The sequence below is a fragment of the Malurus melanocephalus genome, unplaced genomic scaffold, assembly GCF_030028575.1.
Source record: "Malurus melanocephalus ecotype Western Australia unplaced genomic scaffold, MMel_1.1 scaffold_76, whole genome shotgun sequence".
Classification (NCBI taxonomy): Eukaryota; Metazoa; Chordata; class Aves; order Passeriformes; family Maluridae; genus Malurus; species Malurus melanocephalus.
In genome coordinates this window covers 1572337-1589610 of record NW_026623308.1, presented here as the reverse complement: position 1 = coordinate 1589610, position 17274 = coordinate 1572337, and the positions used below count along the sequence as shown (strand labels likewise).

The 17274-nt window shown below is 43.3% G+C and overlaps 1 protein-coding gene across 1 annotated transcript in view; it reads left to right on the top strand.

The window, feature by feature from the left end:
- Positions 1-3110: 3110 nt before the first annotated feature.
- TAF4B (TATA-box binding protein associated factor 4b) overlaps positions 3111-17274 on the top strand; it is a 71234-nt gene continuing 57070 nt past the window's right edge. Inside the window, exon 1 of the mRNA XM_057367242.1 lies at positions 3111-3390. Coding sequence (XP_057223225.1) covers positions 3111-3390 — 280 coding nt within the window. The remainder of the gene's footprint in view (positions 3391-17274) is intronic.

Sequence of the window (17274 nt, the reverse complement as noted above, 5' to 3'; positions counted from 1 at the left end):
GGAGAAGAGGAGGCTGAGGGATGCCCTTACTGCTCTCTACAACTGCCTGAAAGGAGGGTGTCGCCAGGTGGGAATTGGTCTCKTCTCMCAAGTAACAAGTGATAGAACAAGAGGAAATGGCATCAGATTGTGCCARGGGAGRTTTAGATTGGAGATAAGCAAAAATTTCTACACTGAAAGGGCTGATGAGCWTTGGAACAGGCTGCCCAGGGAAGTGGTTAAGTCACAAGCCCAGGAGGTATTGAAATTATCTGTATGTGCGGTACTGAGGGACACCGTGTAGTGATTGACTTGGCAGTGCAGGGTAATGGTCAGACTTGATGATCTTGGTGGTCTTTTCCAACATAAATGTTTCTATGATTCTGTGATGTAGGTTGGAGTTCCTCWAATCAGCTGTCTGCTGGTACACAGCCAGACAGGAATTCCTCTCATGGAACTTTACATGCCTTGCCATTAGCTCTCTTGCTATTAGTAGTTCATTAAATTGAACCAAGCTTTATGTCTTATAACAGTATGAAAGTATATGCCCAATTCTTTTATTATACCTTCCTGTTGTAGCTTTACATGTTTTATAAGGTTTTAAAGCTGCAGGGTATCGTACCTCATGGAACAAAGACTTTGACTTATGCAAATCTGTATATACATTGYGACCTGAATATCCAAAAGAAAGAAGCATCTGCATAAAAAGATCATCAGTCAAGACAGAAAAAACAGGGCAGACTGTAACTCTTGACTATAAACAAACAAAAAAATCTGCTCAAATAGCAACCAAAACACAGGTGCAGTTACTGCTGGTATTATATAGCAACCTGTGATTTCACTTGGTTGTTTTCATTAGTAAATAAATACACATTTGCAACTCTTATTCCCATTACTTAGTCTTTTTGGTCATGTGTTCTATTCCTGCATTTCCAACTAAGAGAAAATAAAACTTTTGTAAAAAGGATCACAGACAGATGAAAACCCCTTGAAGCATACAAGATAGATTTTATAGGGTTATAGAAAAAATTGTTTTATATGAAACTGACTTAAGACCTAAGGATTTGTAAAGGTCCATCCTTGGAGGAGTTAAGGCCTGCTGTGTGGACAGAAATTTTGGAGGGTGAGTAGCTTTATGGAGGGTGGTTTGTATTTTGAATATGCTACTTGGAAGTCTCCAGAAAGCTTAGAACAGCCCAGACCGATTCAGTGTGCACTGTGTAGGTCTCAGCTGTTGGAAACAGGTTRTGCTGAGCCAACAATGGGCAGTATCTATATAACCTAATAGCTCCTGGAAAGGAAATCTGAACTGCTGTTTGCAGTAATGCTTTCCTATGCCTGGAGGRTAAAGAAGATACTTCTATATGAGTGTTAGATGAGCCTGTTCATGGGTTATTTGAAGTAGTAAAACARGTCAGTTTGCCAAGGCTGGGTGTTCATGGACGGAGCAGTTAGATGTATCTTCAGCTGACTTTGAAAAGCAGTTACCATGTTTAGCAGTATCCTCCRGACAAGGTCACGGGGCAGAAAAGTGTAGACAATAATGATGACTTTGAAAATGCAGTTTTTCAAATGTATGGGTTTCATGGTTTTTTTTTTGGATAGTCACAAACTCTTTGGTCATTTACTCAAGGTCATAGTTAACTCAAGAGAATAAATATTTTTAAAAACTCCAAAACTCCAGGTAATGACAAAAGTAACATTCCTTACATGTGCTGTAAACTGTTCAGTTACGAAAAATAGCTTTCAGATTCCAGATTCTTTGTTCCTTTTTATTCAGAATGACTTTTTGCATTTCTCTTAACTTTRTTAATAAAGATTGCATACCGAGTGTTTGTGATAAACACATTTTTCCAGTGTGGAAAAAGAACTCTTCTATTTCCTGTGCAGTTTCATAGAATGATGGGTGCCTCTGTTTTGTTTGGAGAGCAATTCCTCTTCTGTAACTGTTTCTGTTGCTGCTGACATCATTGTAAAGCAGTAATGCTGTGTAACCAAAGCAAATTTGTTACTTGAAATGGTCAAAAAGAGCAGTTTTCCCCTATCTTGTCTACATTTCTACCTGAAAAAAATATTTTCTCTCCTAATATTTTTTGGGCTTTGTGCATTTTGTACCATTTTGATCAAGCTCACACCAGGCCCTGGATTTTTTAATTGCTTATGATGTGCTCAGTTGGGGCAGATATAAGCAATACCTCTTTAAGTTTTGTGGGTAAAATAAAGCACGTGCATAGACATGCTTTAAAATCTATTGGAATTTAGCCCAAACTTGGCTGCCAGATGCAAAGACCTCAAAGCAGAATTACTGAAGGTCAGATTGACTTCCCTATCACACGTACAAAAACTTTCAATTGTATTCTGAAATTTGATTTTAGAGCTGTATTGTATGTATTTTGTCAGGATTACAGACAGGTCTTGCTTTACAAGGGGGACCGAGTTCACGTCCTCTCTCAGCCTTTCTTCAAGTAGAGCCCCGAGCATGAAGGTCAAACGGGACAACTTTGTCCCCTTCATCCTTACACGTCCGTGCTGCTTTCGCTTCCTCGGCCTGTCAGCAAGTTCCTATCACCACAGGCGACCTCTCACGCTTGCTTTCGTTTTGAATGGAAGCTCCAAGGACACCTGCAGCCCAGGTAGAGCCGGGGGTGGTCTGGCGCAGGTGGGCGGGCCGGAGGCTGGCACGGCGGGAGGAGCAGCTCCGCGGCCACCCACACATCACCCTCCCATCCCGGGGCTCCGGGCCCRTCCCGCTCCGGCCGCCCGGGCTCCCTGCGCTGCCGCCGACTTGGACACGACAGGGGAGCCGGGGTCCGCATGGCTCCATAAACACGGGCGGGCTGAAAGGGGCGGCGGGGCCGGGCCGGGCGCCGCCGCAGTAGGACGCGCTGGCAGCGAGGGACCGCCCTTTTTCCCTTCTCCCCTCCCTCCCTCCCGCCGCCGGCAGGGGAGGCCGGGCCGGCCGGGCCCACGTGCGCGGTGCCCGGGAGCTGAGGAGCCGCGCTGCCATGTGTTTGTGCGGGCGAGCCGCCGGCCGGGGCAGCGCCTGAGCGCCCCCCGCCCGCGATGCTGCGGGCCGCCGCGGGGCTCTGCGCGACGCGGCCGTCCCCCGTGCCCTCGCCGCCTCCTCCTCCATGAGCGCCTCGGCGGCCCCCGTCAGGCTGATGCCCGGCGGGAACCCGGAGCAGGCGGCCGCCTGCGCCCCAACCGCGGGCTCGGCGCCCGAGCGGGGCAGCCCCGCCGCCGCTGTGCCCGTCGGCCCCGCGCTCTCCGCCGCCCCGCCGCGCCCGGTGACCGTCCCCGCGGGGACCCCGGTGGTGCGGGGGGCCGCTCCCGCCGTCCCGCGACCCGTGGCGCCCAAGGGGCCGCCCACGGCCACCCTCCAGTTGCCGGCCAACTTGCAGCTGCCGCCAGGTGAGTGATGCCTCCCCGGGCTGCGGGCATGTCCCGTGTCGCGTCTTCCCCGGCGTGTCGCTCCTTCCCCGGCGTGTCGCGGTCGTCGCTGTCGGGGGCCGGTGGGCAGGACGGGGAGCCCGCCGCGCTGCCCTTGCTGCTGGAGGCGAGCCGTGGCGAAGGACGGGCAGGGCGGCGGGGTGGCGGTGATGGCAGTGGCGGTGTGTGTTGCGCGGGTTCGTTGTTTGCCCCAAACTTGTGGGAACCGGCGTGAGTGTCTGTCTTACAGGACATTGGCAATGTGACTGCGTTCAKTCGGGTAGCGCTGGGGATGTTTACAGCCTCTCTGGAGGATGGATCTGGAAGTCTCTGGATAGAGGCAACTTCTTACTTTGCTGGATAACACGAGGAACAGAGTAACCAAAAACTCAGTGGCCGGGTTACCATAATATGGGACTCGAAAAAGACTGCTCGAGGCTTTCGGGCTTTGGTGGAACTTGGATGGAGGAATGTTTCGGGGAGCGGGGCATGAGCGTGGGTTGGCGACTGCAGAGCGACTCCCGTAACTTACGGTGCGGGTCCGGCTGCCCGCGCTCCCCTCCGACCAGGCGGTCCCGCAGGAATTGTTGCCACTGGCACAACCCGGCCGATGCGACTGTTCGTGGAACGAAATACTGTYGTGCCTTAGGAGGGCAGAGTTGAAAGTTCATTACGTGTTGCTCCTTGAAACTTTTTTTTTTTTTCTGTAAACCCTGTGTGGGAAACGTAAGAGTTCATAGAGATACCACCCTTACAGATGTGCTTCCTATAGCAGCGGTGGAAATCCTAACGTAGAAATTGCACSGTGCTGATACAGACAGCTTAATACTTCGGATAGCAACAGACGGTTAGCYAGGGCTTCTACCTGCACTTTCTTTTAAGAGGAAGAAGGTGCTGTTGSTTCTGAACTTCCCACTTCTCCCTGCTGGGATATATTTAAATGCTTTTGAGAAAAAAAAAAAAGTGAGTTTCTTTCCACTGGTTTTGGTCTCGCTCTGTTGAGACCCCAAGATATGTAATGACTTTATTGCTATTTGATGCTATAATTATTTCCTGCCAGTTCTGTTGTTGGAGCATCTGTTGCAATTACTTTCAGGTTGTATATAGCTGAAAAGGATGACTGGCTTTACAGTAATCCCTGTGCTGGTAGTGCATATTTGCCTTTTTTTTTTTCTGTCCTCATTTTTTTTTTTTAATCCCAATGTCTTCATCAAAGATATGCACCTCCCAAKGAAATATATAATGCTAATTAAAAGAAAGTCTTTAGTCAGTCAGTTTCACTGTACATTTCCCAGCATTCATGATGCTGTAATGTCTGGGTAGTCAGCAGTCAAAGATAAGTCGAAATCCTTGCCAGCTTTCCTCTGAAATGAACCATGATGGAAATATATTAACTTTTTGTATCAGGGTTCCCTGGGTATTCAGGTTTTGTATCTAATTTTTTTGCTTTCTTTAATGTATTGGCATTCAGTTAAATACCTTTCTGTGAAGGCAAATGCTCATGCGAGTTGCCTGCAGTTTGGGAACTACAAGTTAGCAAAACTTAGGGTTTTTTTGTGGTGTCTTGGTTTGATTACATCCAGGTATACTGTTGAATGTCATCTGATTTGATTGTCGTAGTAGGCAGATGTAACAAAAGTATTGYTATCCTTCAGTTGCATCAGCTTGTTTTCCTTGCTTCTGGGACAATGAGGTCTTTGTATCAGAAGTTCGGAGGTGGTGGTGCTGTGCAGCATTGTAAATTAAAATAACCGTGTGGACTTTAGTGCCTCAGAGGAAGCACAGATGTCAGACTTCAAATGGATCAATATTTCGGGGAAACTTGTCTAAGTAATTGTTGTAAGGTTATGTAAAAATGCATTCTGTCTTAAGTGTTGGTATTTGACCAATGTCTTCTAGGTGATTCAATTTTTAATTACTAATAAAAAATGCAAGATGAGTAGCATTAAAACTGCAAGTGTTAGTTAGCATCATTAAAAAAAGAAAATGGAATAAACCACGAAATTCTTAGGCTTGAAAAGTTCGTGTTTCAAATAAGCTGCCAAATCTAACCATCCAGGACTAAAAACAGAAGGGAGAATGCACTTAGATTTAAAATCATGGCATTTGACTTTTGTGGCACCTGCTAAGAAAAATGCATAAAGGAAATATCTTTCCCTCGCGTTTCAAAGGGAAATATTTGAGGTGTCTTGTGGTGAGGAAGGCTGGACAGTGCTGSCCTTACTGGTCATCCTGAGTTACTTATGAGCCACTTGTGGCCTGAAGTGGGCATTGCTTCTGCAGTGCTGCAGTCTGGGGAAGGAAGGGTACCAACGATGTTGCCTTTGCCCCTATAACTTGGAGGGCAGTGGAGGTTCATGGAAATCTGGGATTTATGCCTTTCTTTTACTTCCATCTCTACCTCCCCCTTCCTCTTGCTCCGAATAAAGCCAGGAGGTGGGAAAGGCAGATGAGAGATACAATTCCTCATGTCTCTGAGCACAGATTGTCCATCTGCCAAGTTTCTCTTTCTGTTTGGTTAGCCAGGAAAGATCACTGAGTTTTGTAAGTTCTCCTGGTCTTGAAGGACCCAGCCTTGCTCATGGGTAACGAGGGTTTTCCATCACCTTCCTATGACTTCCTCGACAAAKTGCTGGTTTTCAGTGGAGCAGCCAGCTGTGGAGCAGTGCTGCTGGTACCCAAGACCATCCTCCTGCACCAGTCCATCCCTGGCTGGCCACCACCGAGGGCTTTGCACACAGCAGGACTGCAGCTGRTCTGACTTCAGGGTTTAGGGTTGGTATTTTGGCCGTGCATATCATCAGCTCTTAGACGGAATAGTGTCAGGCTATATTCTCCCAAATTAAGGGAATTTGTATGATCTACCAAAGGAACATTTCTTCAGTTTSCCTCTTTGTTGACAAGAACGTGTTAGCAGCTTTTCAGAAGGATTTGCATGTAGCAGTCTGAGTCTGCAGAGAGCAGATCAGCATGGTGAGAGCCATGCTGCCTCCGTCCTGAGCTCTGTGTGGCCTGTGCTGATCGTACAAATCTTGAAATGTCCTGTGTCATGGACCATCTGCTTAACCAGGAATTGTGTCCTTRGTTAACCTGAGCTTAGTGTTGGGGGGAGAAATGGATGGGCTGTGCTGTTCAACAGGAGGAAATAATTGGGAAAGGGAAGGAGTGACGAGGGCCGTGATAGATGTCTGTAGTTCACCTTAGTGTCTTTGGGGCCCACACTGCTTTGGAGAAGTGGAGGGTAGAAAAAGATCATAAAAACAGCAAAAAGGATGTTGTTTCTTGGTTTTCTTGTTTGTTGTTCTTGAACTTAGGTTTTTATTACTTCTATGCTATACTTCTATACTTTGAGTCTATCACTGGCCCTGGAATGCTCATTACAAGCAAGTGTTTAAAGAATAGTCAGCAGATATATCTGGTTTGTTTTTTTTTTTTCTGGAGGGATGACAAAGGACAGAGCTGAACCAGATGCCAGGGATCCTCCGTTGTTGCCTTTTGTCTGCTTAGAGCCAGGAAGCTCTTGGAAAACCTCACCCTTGTGCCACTGCTGCTGGTTATGGGGCTGTGGCAGCTGCTGTCACTCTTCACTGTAGTATTAGAAGCCTCTGGTGTGTGTATTTCTGTTTTATGCTTTCCATTATTGCTAATTCCAGTGGGCCTGAGCAGGCACGGTGTAGTTGCCCTGAGTATGCTGTAATTTCACAAGTAATGTGGTGCAAGGCATTGTATAAAGTTTCCTTTGCACCTGACTTAGAGGGGAATGACAGCAGGTACAGCCTCTTGGTTTCTGTTTGCAGCTCAGTTGTCTTTGCTTGGATGCTTTGCCTTGTGTGTGGCAGGTTTTCCACTTATCTAGGCTGACAGTGGGTAACCAGAAAGCACAGCCAGTGGTTATGTCAGGTGKCTGGGGCTGTGTGGCAAGAGGCTGGCAGGCAGCACTCCTGTAGGTGGGAAGGAGAGAACTGGTGTGTGTGTTCTGAAACTTCAGTGGGATGGTATGGAGCTTGGTCTTGTTGGATTTCTTGTAACTGGGTGTGAAAACTAAGGTAACCTGAAGAGGGGAGGGTTGATAAGCATCTGGATGCTGCTGCCTTCTGCTTTTAATATTGACCTAATACATCTTATGCGAAGTGCTGTGAATCTCCCTCTTCATGTTGTTGTTGTTCTTCAGTGGTAAAACAACATGAGGAATTCAATATTTTCATATTTGTATCTGGTCCTTCGCTTCAGAATAGGAGGAATGCTGATTTTAAAAGACTTCTAGTTTATACTATGTTTGAGTAGGAGTAGGCTATCTAAAGATTTCTTGTTTCAACAGGCAGAAAACCCTAGAAATTCCTTTGAAGTTTGCAGTTTCTGKATGTTGATAATCCCATGAAGTCTGAGCATAGTACTTGTGGTTAGACCAGTAGGGGCTAAATAATCAGTGATTATAACCTTTTGTATCYCAGTTATGTCCTTTGTTTAGCAGGYKTCTTGGGATGGATTCTCTGCAAACTTCTCATTTCACATTTGGTGACACTGATCAACTTTTTTTTTTTCCCCCCCGAGGAAGGGTTAACAAAGCTTTGGCAGGCTTGAAGAACTAAGTCAAACTTAAGTAATAGTGAGGAAATGTCTTCTGCTGTAACCAGTTGAAATTTCAGCTGCACTGTAAAATTTCAGCTGAATTTCTGTGAAATTTCAGCTGAAATTTCAACTACACTTGATTTTGCTTCAGGACTGAGTGTGTCTAGCAAAATAATACCTTTATATCATTAAATGCGCAGCCATGTGGGAATTAAGATTTAAATCTTGGCAGAAGATGCAAAGCTAATGTCTAGATTTATGGCTTTCCAACACACAGGGGAAAAAAAAAGATGCATTCTGAATACTGAAGCACAGAAATATGATGCTCAGTAAAATTAATGTTAAATGCTGTTCAGATTTTACAGGCAATTGGAGTGTATTGCAAAGAATTACAGCTATGGTTTGGTGAATAGTAAACTTTTTTTATCCTTAGAAGAGAAAGAATGTGAGCCTGACTTGCATTGCTTTTGCAGTATTTAAAGGACCTTTCAGCTTGTAGCAGTAAAAATAGCATCATCCACAYACAAGTGACAGCTGGAAGAAACACGAATTATCTTTCAGAATTCTTTTTCCCAAAGATGCTGATAAAAACTAGGTAAATCATGTGTTGTTATTTTGAGTACTTGCAATACCAGCTTTTTTTAATCATTTTAGAGAACCAGGTATTTGTTATGCCACATGATTGGAATCTGTGCTGTGCCTAATGGATGGAATTGTATTTACAGATGCATATGTGCATTTTGCAATGTTTCTGGTAACTATCAGAGGTGAATAATTAGTACTGCCTTAACCGTTTAGACAAAACTGAAAGGCAAATGCTTTCTCTGGAATTCTCTTTGCATGAAGCTACTTTTCTGAAAACTGATGATGTCAGAAGAAAAGTGGGTGTAATTTGCAAAATGGAGAAGATCACCATATATGTTTCTAAGTGTCTTACTATTAAAATTGGCAGGATTRAGGTCTGTTCTGCCCTCTGGATCACCTTCAGAACGAAGTCCACTAACGGATCTTTTCCACAAGTGGCTCGARGAAATAGTCTCTGATTGCAACTGAAGCAGGGTAGGAATGGCAATAGATGGATGGATGGTCCTTGTTGCTAATGAACAAATCTAAGGTCCTTAAAGCTGGAGAGCTGGTGAAGCTCAGTGATCATACTGTGCTGTAACARYAGTTGGATGATATGGTTACAMTTAATTTTCATAGGTCATGTTTGCMGACTTCTTCCAGTGTACACTTSCAGTTTGGTGGAGCAGAGGAGATGCTTTCATTACGAGTGGCTGCTCCTAGGAGCTGCCTGGGAAATYAGAGTTCCTTGGGTGGATGTCCAGGCTAGATTAACAACTGGGTGAAACAGCATGCCCTGTCTGGCACAGCACCTGAAGGCTTGCCCAGTGGCAATTGCCACCTAATCCYAGTGGAGCCCTGGAATTCTGGTCCAGCTTGCTGATGGCTAGTGCATTACCAGGCTCTCTCCGTGGGGCAGCCAATGCTCTCTGTTGAAGRGGGTAAGTGCAGTCAGAGCACCTTCATACATGGCTCGCATACTTGRCAAATATCACACAGTTCTGGTACAGTTCCCACAATATCTGTGTAGACAGAAGTTAATGCWTCCCATGAAGGTTTTGATGTCTTCTGCAATAATTTTTGTTTGCTCCATCGCACTTAGAGCAAGGTGGTGATCAGTGTTAAAATTCACTGTTGATCCCTTGTTAGCAAGTGATAAGCCATCCAGCTGAGGAATGAATTTGCACTTTTAGAAGAGAGGAAGTGGAATTCAGTTTTCTGCTGGTCCTCAAGTAAGCAGCAAGGAAACAAGTGTCCCATTGTAAAATTAATTGGAATTAACTGACTTGATTCTCTTATTTAAAAGAGACAGATTTAAAGGGGACCGATCTTGTCCTTTGTTTGAATGCTACCAAGACACCAATCACGTTTTTAGCAACTCATGATTTTAAGTTAAGATTTGTGGTTCAACACTTCAGCTGYAGATTTCTCAGTAACAGCTTCATGGCTGTGCCAGAAATGGTAAATGCAGGGTTCTGGCATACCTTCTGGTCCTTAGAAAGCTGTGTGCTMTATATATATGGCTGCAATGTGCCCAGCATGGAACTTGCTGTTTAAAGAATTCCACTCCAGTGAGTACTAGGAGTGCACAAAAGGATGTGGTGTAGAGACTCAGTGCTTCTTTCAGTGCAGTRGCAATTCTCTTGAGAGTGAGGAAGTGTCATTTTGCTCCTTTGAGATAGTTCTTCACTTCTATCAGCTGAGTCCTCTGCAAATACTTGAAGCTCCTGTATGAGGTAATTTGGGTCCTGGAGAGTGCTCAAGTCAGATCATCTTGGCTGTAGACAATCCTAGAACTGTCTGATTACTCAGGCAGGAAAGCAACTAAGCCTCAAGGTGCAAASTTGCAAACCACAAAGATGCGATGGGGAAATGCTGATGGGGAATGATTCCAGTTGCTGAAAGGTGTGGCCCAAGGACAACAGCTAGATGTTATCACAATATCAAATAAGGCTCTTCCTTGTGATACAAAGCATTGGCTGGAAATCAGCTATGCCTACACACAAAAAAAACAACATATGTTGGTATTCAAGTGTAATGAATATACTCTGAATCCAAATAGAAACAGTAGTGCCATCTTGTAACTATGCCCAGAAAACTTGTTGGTTATTTACATCCCCTCCAAGTATCACTGCCATGTCCAGATTTTTATTAGTTGGTTGGTATTGACATCTGTTGCTTGTTATAAAAGAAAAGGTTAACTATCCTTGCTGCTGGCGCAGTTAATACTTTTGCTTACGAGTTCTGCTACAGCTAAAATTATGTGGATATGAATGTACTCTCAAGGAAAGGCGCTCAACAGTATGTGCAGTCGAGGACTCTTTTAACTCTGAAATGTGGGCCTGTATTCTATGAAAAGGCATCAGTGCTATGGGGGCCCAGTTGCTAGACTGTTGAGCAGATACCCATCTGGGCACCGAATTTCATTGGTGAGCAGCTAGTCTCCAACAGCTTGGATAAGACTTGCTGGTTGAGCAGAGTGTGAAATTTGGCTTCAGATTTTTGCRGGCTTAGCACTTTGTGTGTAGTTGCTGGAGGAACAGAGGGAGAGGGGACTTTGTTTACACTCTTCAGAAAGATGCATGGTACTCATTGTTCCAGACTGTTTGAAACAGTGAGATATTAGAGTCTGCTTCATCCTGCATAGAAGAGAGAGCATCATCCCTTTCCTGGCTCCCTATGCTTGGAAAGGCTGTGACAGTGCTGGGTGTCTCGGGCGCTGGGGCCCACTGTTAGCATGGAAAGGTGCTTAGCCAGAGAAGGGCTGGAGTTACTGGGAGCAGCGTCCTTTGCTGGGACTGTAAGCCCCTTTAGCTGATACCACAGCCTTGTGGGTACATGGAGGTGGTTTAAAACACTGCTCACAGCAGCCCAGAAAGTCTGGGAAACATTTGTGCTGGTGGAACTGTGCTTCAGCTGGACAGTGATGTCTGTGAGGAGAGTTGGTCACTGGCTTTGACAAGGTGTGATGCCAGACATCAGCCTTGAAAGTTGTAGACCAGAGTGTACATTAATCTGCAGTGCAATTGACAATCAACATCTTTAAAGAAAGTATGGGTATAACATTGTGTTGTATTTTATTTAGGTTGTGTTCTGTTGTCGCATGAAAGAATATGGGGATTATGCCCTAGGAATTTTTCTTCTGACATGGAAATTTATGATTTCCCTATCTGTGGGCAAAACAAGGTGTCTTTCATTGGAATTCAAAATCTGGCATCTCACTGTGACTCTGCAATATCTATATGCTAGTCACTGGTCCTGAGCCATTGCTATAAAGATCCATTAGTTTAGAAGCTGCCRGAACAAAGGGAAAAAGCACAGAGGGTGATTTCTGAGAGATGTAATTATTTAGTTTGTGAAAAAAAATGTGAATGGAATTAATTGGTTGAGGGCCTGGATGTGTGGTGAGKGATTCTGGTTGCTGCAGTAGCAGTGCTTGATTATGGGTTGGGCATTGCTGAATTCTTACATCAATTAGAATTGGCTTCCAAAGGTTTCAGTGATTTGTTGTATGGAGTAAAATGTTTTGKGGGTGTAGTGTAGATGCTGAACAACTTATCTTGACTCCATACAGTGTAATGAACCCTCTCCCTGCTTCTGTGGGAAATCTATGAACAATCACAGGTGTTTTGGTCAAGAAAAGCCTAGAGCAGGCAATCTTGTGACTTCAGAAGGAATACAATTGAAATWAATTGTATTTAAGAATGGAAGTTAGAGAGCATTATTGGGAGCGTGCGGTGAGGTAACTTTGTGTGGTCTCTGGATCTTTGTTATAGCTKCATTCCTAGGACAGTGAAAGGCACAGCTAGATGTTGCCTCCAAATTGAGCTTTTGTCCTTGTTTCTTCATCTCCACTACAGAAATTTGCAGTAGATCTCTAGGAAAACTCAAGTGAGGGTAAGGGTCACGGGGAGTAAGTAATCTTCCTGCATGCACTACAGAGCATAATTCATCTGAAAACATGACAGCCCCGGCATATTAGAAGTGTTATGTAAGTCTTGTAAATGTCTTTCACAGTATTTCATTAACACTTTGTGCCTCTTTAGCGCTCCTTTTCAACTAATCTGTGACATAATGCACCTTGATGCAATCATWGGCCTGAACAGTCTGTGTCTCTAATAATGCACTTTTTTGTTCTGTCTTATTTAGTCCTGTAATGTGCTTTTAAAACTTTTAAGTGACATGTTTTGTGGGGCTCAATGAATGGGATTAAGGAGGAAAAAACATGCTTTTTTTCCCTAAAGGATGGCTTTAGAGATAAAAACAGTATTCAAAGCTGTTTCATGGATTAGTAGTGTTTGGCCTTTTATTTTTCAAACTTCTAATGATCCTAAATAGTCAAAGCATCTTAAAACCAATATTCTTTTTAAATTGCCATTTAGTGTCCTATTAAAACATTCCCTTTAAAATTTGGTCTTAMCTCAGAATAACCACCTTAAAAGCTATTGTTTTGAGTAGCTCAATGAAAGAATGGGATTTGTTTAGGAACAGAGAGCTCTGACACATTATTGTTGTTTTAAAACATTTTTGTTGTTCAGCTACTGATTTGAGACCTGGAACTCTTATTTAGCCGTGTTTTTATAACTGGTGTTAAAGTGCACTTTACTAAGGCTGGCAGCCTACCTGATGCAGGCATTCCTTGTTTTGAAATAAGCTAAATTTGCCCTTCTATGAAAGCAGCTTTTATGACTTGTGTTCTCTTAGATGAGTTTAGTCTCACTGTSGTTGGTTCTTGCTTGTATTTTATTTTAGGAACAAAAGACTTCATTTCTTCACATTATTCCCTAGCCAGCAGTTCCTGTGAGCTGTTCGGTTGAGCAGTTGGGTTAGAAACCATGTCATGGAAGTGGTGGCTTAACTTGACAACTTCAGCTTCATGTGTAACAGCATAAAGTGTATCTCCACTGGTGCACAAATACCRGCTGGTTCATCTCAGGAAATTTCTGGKTGAARTTCCCMTTCAGAAATGGCCTCAGGCTTGTCTTAYRTGGTGGAAGTTGCCCTTATGSTGGGATGTGTTTAGCATGCATTGGTGTTCAGTGCTGCTGGATGAAGTCCAGAGCCCAAAGCTTCAGCACAGTTTATGTTAACAACATTGTGGTTTCCTTAACACTATTGTCTGAAATACAGTGAAGCCCATGCAGATGGCATTAAATACAGTGGCATAAACAGATCTCTGCCATCATCCCACAGCTTCTTGTTCATGTCTCTGTTGAGGTTTTAATACTTTCTAGTTAAAATGCAGAGTAATGCAGTTAAATGCAATTAAAATTGCTCACACTACTGGAATGTCTAGATAGCGTCTGATCTGGTTATAGCTGCCTGAGCTTTGCAGGAGTCTTGCCAGACACTCCTGAAGGCAGAGTTCCTCCAGCCTCTGTTCTTAGAGAAGGCAGGGCATGGGCAAAAGGGWATAGATCTCAGTGAGACCTCTTCAAGGTAAGAAGGTATAGCATGGCTCCTTCTGTGTAGCTTTGAAGGCATGAGTTGGGTTTTGGTTGTCAGGTCCTTCCCTCTAGCCCTCTCACAGGACTGCACCTGAAAAAAGATGTGCAGGGAACAAATGGCTGAAATAGCTGATTGTATTTTAAATGCCTTCTCTGCCAGTGTAGGAAAACCAAATTACTTTCCAAAGTGTGTTTTTGGCAGRACAGGCAGAATATCTAGGGACAGAACTCTCAATTCATTGCAAAAAGGGTTGTTTTTTAATCTGCAAGAGACATCCAGTGAAGCAAGTAAGAAATAATCCCTGATGGTAACTGGTCATTTTGGTTTGAAAATAGGAGCAGCTTTGTAGCTCCAAGGGGACTGTGCATTGCTCTTACTATCAGTGCATGAATAATGAGAAAGTCATTCCTGTTCCCTGAAACAACTTCAGTAAAATTACCAGACTGTTCTTTGAAGTGCAGCCCAAAAGAGGGCATCTCTAGTGTTACAGAGATGCCTTATTGCTGTTCGTTTGTTGCCATTGGTGCAGATATTTTGTTCAGATTGCCAATACCTTCTCTTTTTTGAACTGCAGTACCAATATGTGTTAGCTGAAGCTTCATGTTTCAGCTATTTAGACAATGTGTCTCGTGTTTTGTATGTTTTCTCCTTCCTCTCCCCATTTTCCTGTGGAGCTGCACTGACTGCAAGACATGATCTGTTTTCACATGTAGTTTGTTAATATTTGCCTTCTAGTGAATGTGACAACAGCTCTTGATAAGAAGTGCTATCTTTCCCCCCCACCAAGTGAAGAATGTGGATTCTTGCACTTATCTTTGTTTCTGATAGTAGCATCTTGGTAGCTTTATTACTCTGTTTACATGACTTTTCTGTTGAGAACTTCAAGTTTGCCATCACCTGCTGTTCCCTAATTYCACACTTGTGCAGCTGTACAAAGTTTATGACATTTCAGGCATTGGTTTTGAGAGCCACAGAMCCTCTTCTTGTGGCATAAGAGACCTCATGTGCCACATCTTGGAGACTGAGCCTGCAGTATTGGGTTGCCTATGTACAGTATTGTTACTCCTGTTTCTATACAGAAAGGGAGTAGCAAAGTTGTGAAAAACTATAATTAAATATAGTTTTTATAGGCAACCAGAGGTAAAAAATAAGTGCTGTTCTCAACAGCTTTCCAAGTGTTTCAGGCAATCCATGTCCCTTTGTGACATTAGTTGTCACTGCCTTAGAACTGTGTCTCTTGTGCTTGGACAAGATGTGGCTCTTCAGTGTATGGAGCTGTAGTTCTAACTGCTGTTTCAAATTTGCCTTCAGCTGTATCTGTGCTAGCATCAGACATTAATAGCATTTAGCCTACAGAAGCAGTAATTAGTAGATTACCATAGTATTGATTTGGAGTCATAATTTTGCCAGTGTCACAAAGAGCTGCTGGCACGAAAAGGCTACCATGCTTTATTAAAAATTCTGCCAAATGGCAAAGATAGGGAAGTTAATGTTTGTTCCAAGGAAAACAATTTCTTACTGTAACTTTTATGCACGTAACAGGCATTATCATAGTTGAATGTTTCAGTGAAGGCTATGACCACTGGAGTGGCCATAGGTAACTTCTTTTGTGGATGCTCTCACCAAATTATTTTACAATGTTCTGGTTTGCTATGGATGTCCTTGTRTTGACTAATCCTGTTGGGAGGGGGAGAGTTGATTTATGTTTCAGGTTACATCCTGTTGGGGATCATTGCTGCCCAGCTCAAATSTAAAGGGGTTTTGACTTGTTAATATTTGAGATCGTTGGTTTTGTTTACCTTTTTTTTTGAGATGTCAGTGAATTTRCATGTGAATTGTATGGTATTTGCATAAACTTTCTAGCTGTGTTGCTCTAGAGGTAATTTCCTTCAACCAGGTARATTGTGCTGGAAGGTCCCCTCATTCAGGTGACTGGAGGACAGGACACTTTTCCAGCAGGTTCTCCATCTCTGACAAAGGCCACTTTTCTGAAACTTCAGAACAGTAGTGTAAAACCAGTCCCAGCCTGTTATCAAGCTGATCAATGGTATCAATGTTGTTTTCTCAAATGTAGAAGTAGAAAATGTGCTTCTGATGATTTTCCTTAACAGATAAATGTAATGAGTAGTGACAAAATACCCAAGTACATGAAAACTAACTCTTAAGGCATTCCAAATCTCTAAAAGAATAAAATTCTTAGTTTATTTCTGCTTTCTCAGAGAGTAGAGCTATCAGTGATGTGTTAAAGCAGGCTCATAAAAGAAAAGCCTAAAATCTCCGCTAGCAACGTTTCTGCCATCCTGAATGTAGACCTAGAGTAGGGAGAAATGCTGTTGGTAGCAAAATGTGGTCAGCTTTCTCTCTTTCACTGAAAGTTGCATAAGCATGTGGTGTGAACAAGGCAAAAAATGTCCTTTTTCTGGCTGATGATAAATTGTTTGCCATGAATCACTGTCTAAATAAGATGGTGTGAAAACAAAATGAGAAATCTAATGTTTTCTTAATTCCAGCTATTCACTGATTAAATTAAATGATCCATCTGTACCTAAATATAAATATAGTCAAGTTGTCAGTGGAGGAGGAGAAAGCTGAGTTGTCAGATGGAGTAACAGTATTTTTCTGTATGTGCAACCGCCTCATGCATCTGCCCCATCTATAGTAAAGGCTGCTTGAGAAAGGAGGGGATCATGTCTCAAGAGCTGTTGTCACATTCACTAGTTCTCAGTTTGTGTCTGCCATGTAAAYGGCAATATGTTGATGTTACAGAATTTTATACCAGGTTTTGTGTTGTCTTGCAATATCCTCTTATGCKTTTAGATGTGGAGGATGAAAAGCTGTTTCTGAGCATGTGGTTATAGCTTAATCGTTTTTTAAAAAGCCCCAAAACATATCCAACAAAACCCAACTCAATTGGCTTTTGCTTGTGGCTTTTGCTGTTGTATGCATTTAAACTCAGACAGAAGCAATGTTCCAGGCTGTATTGTATGGCAATATTTTGACAGCTTTGACTAACAAAGTAGTAAAAAGACTTTCATTGCAGTCTTGTTACACTAGGAAAGATCATAAGTGTGAACAGAAGATCTGGGTTTCAGATATTGAATAACTTGCAGGAAAGATTAATGCAGTCCTGCAGAAACACTGAGGTAATCTTACTTATGTATCTGGACTCTCCTGTACCTTCTCCTTCATTTTATTTAAAAGGTCTGTACTTACTGAGAGTGGTTGAGGATGGTGCTTTCAGTGGTGGCCTTTGCAGCAGCTGCTGTTGGTGGCAAAGGAGGTGAG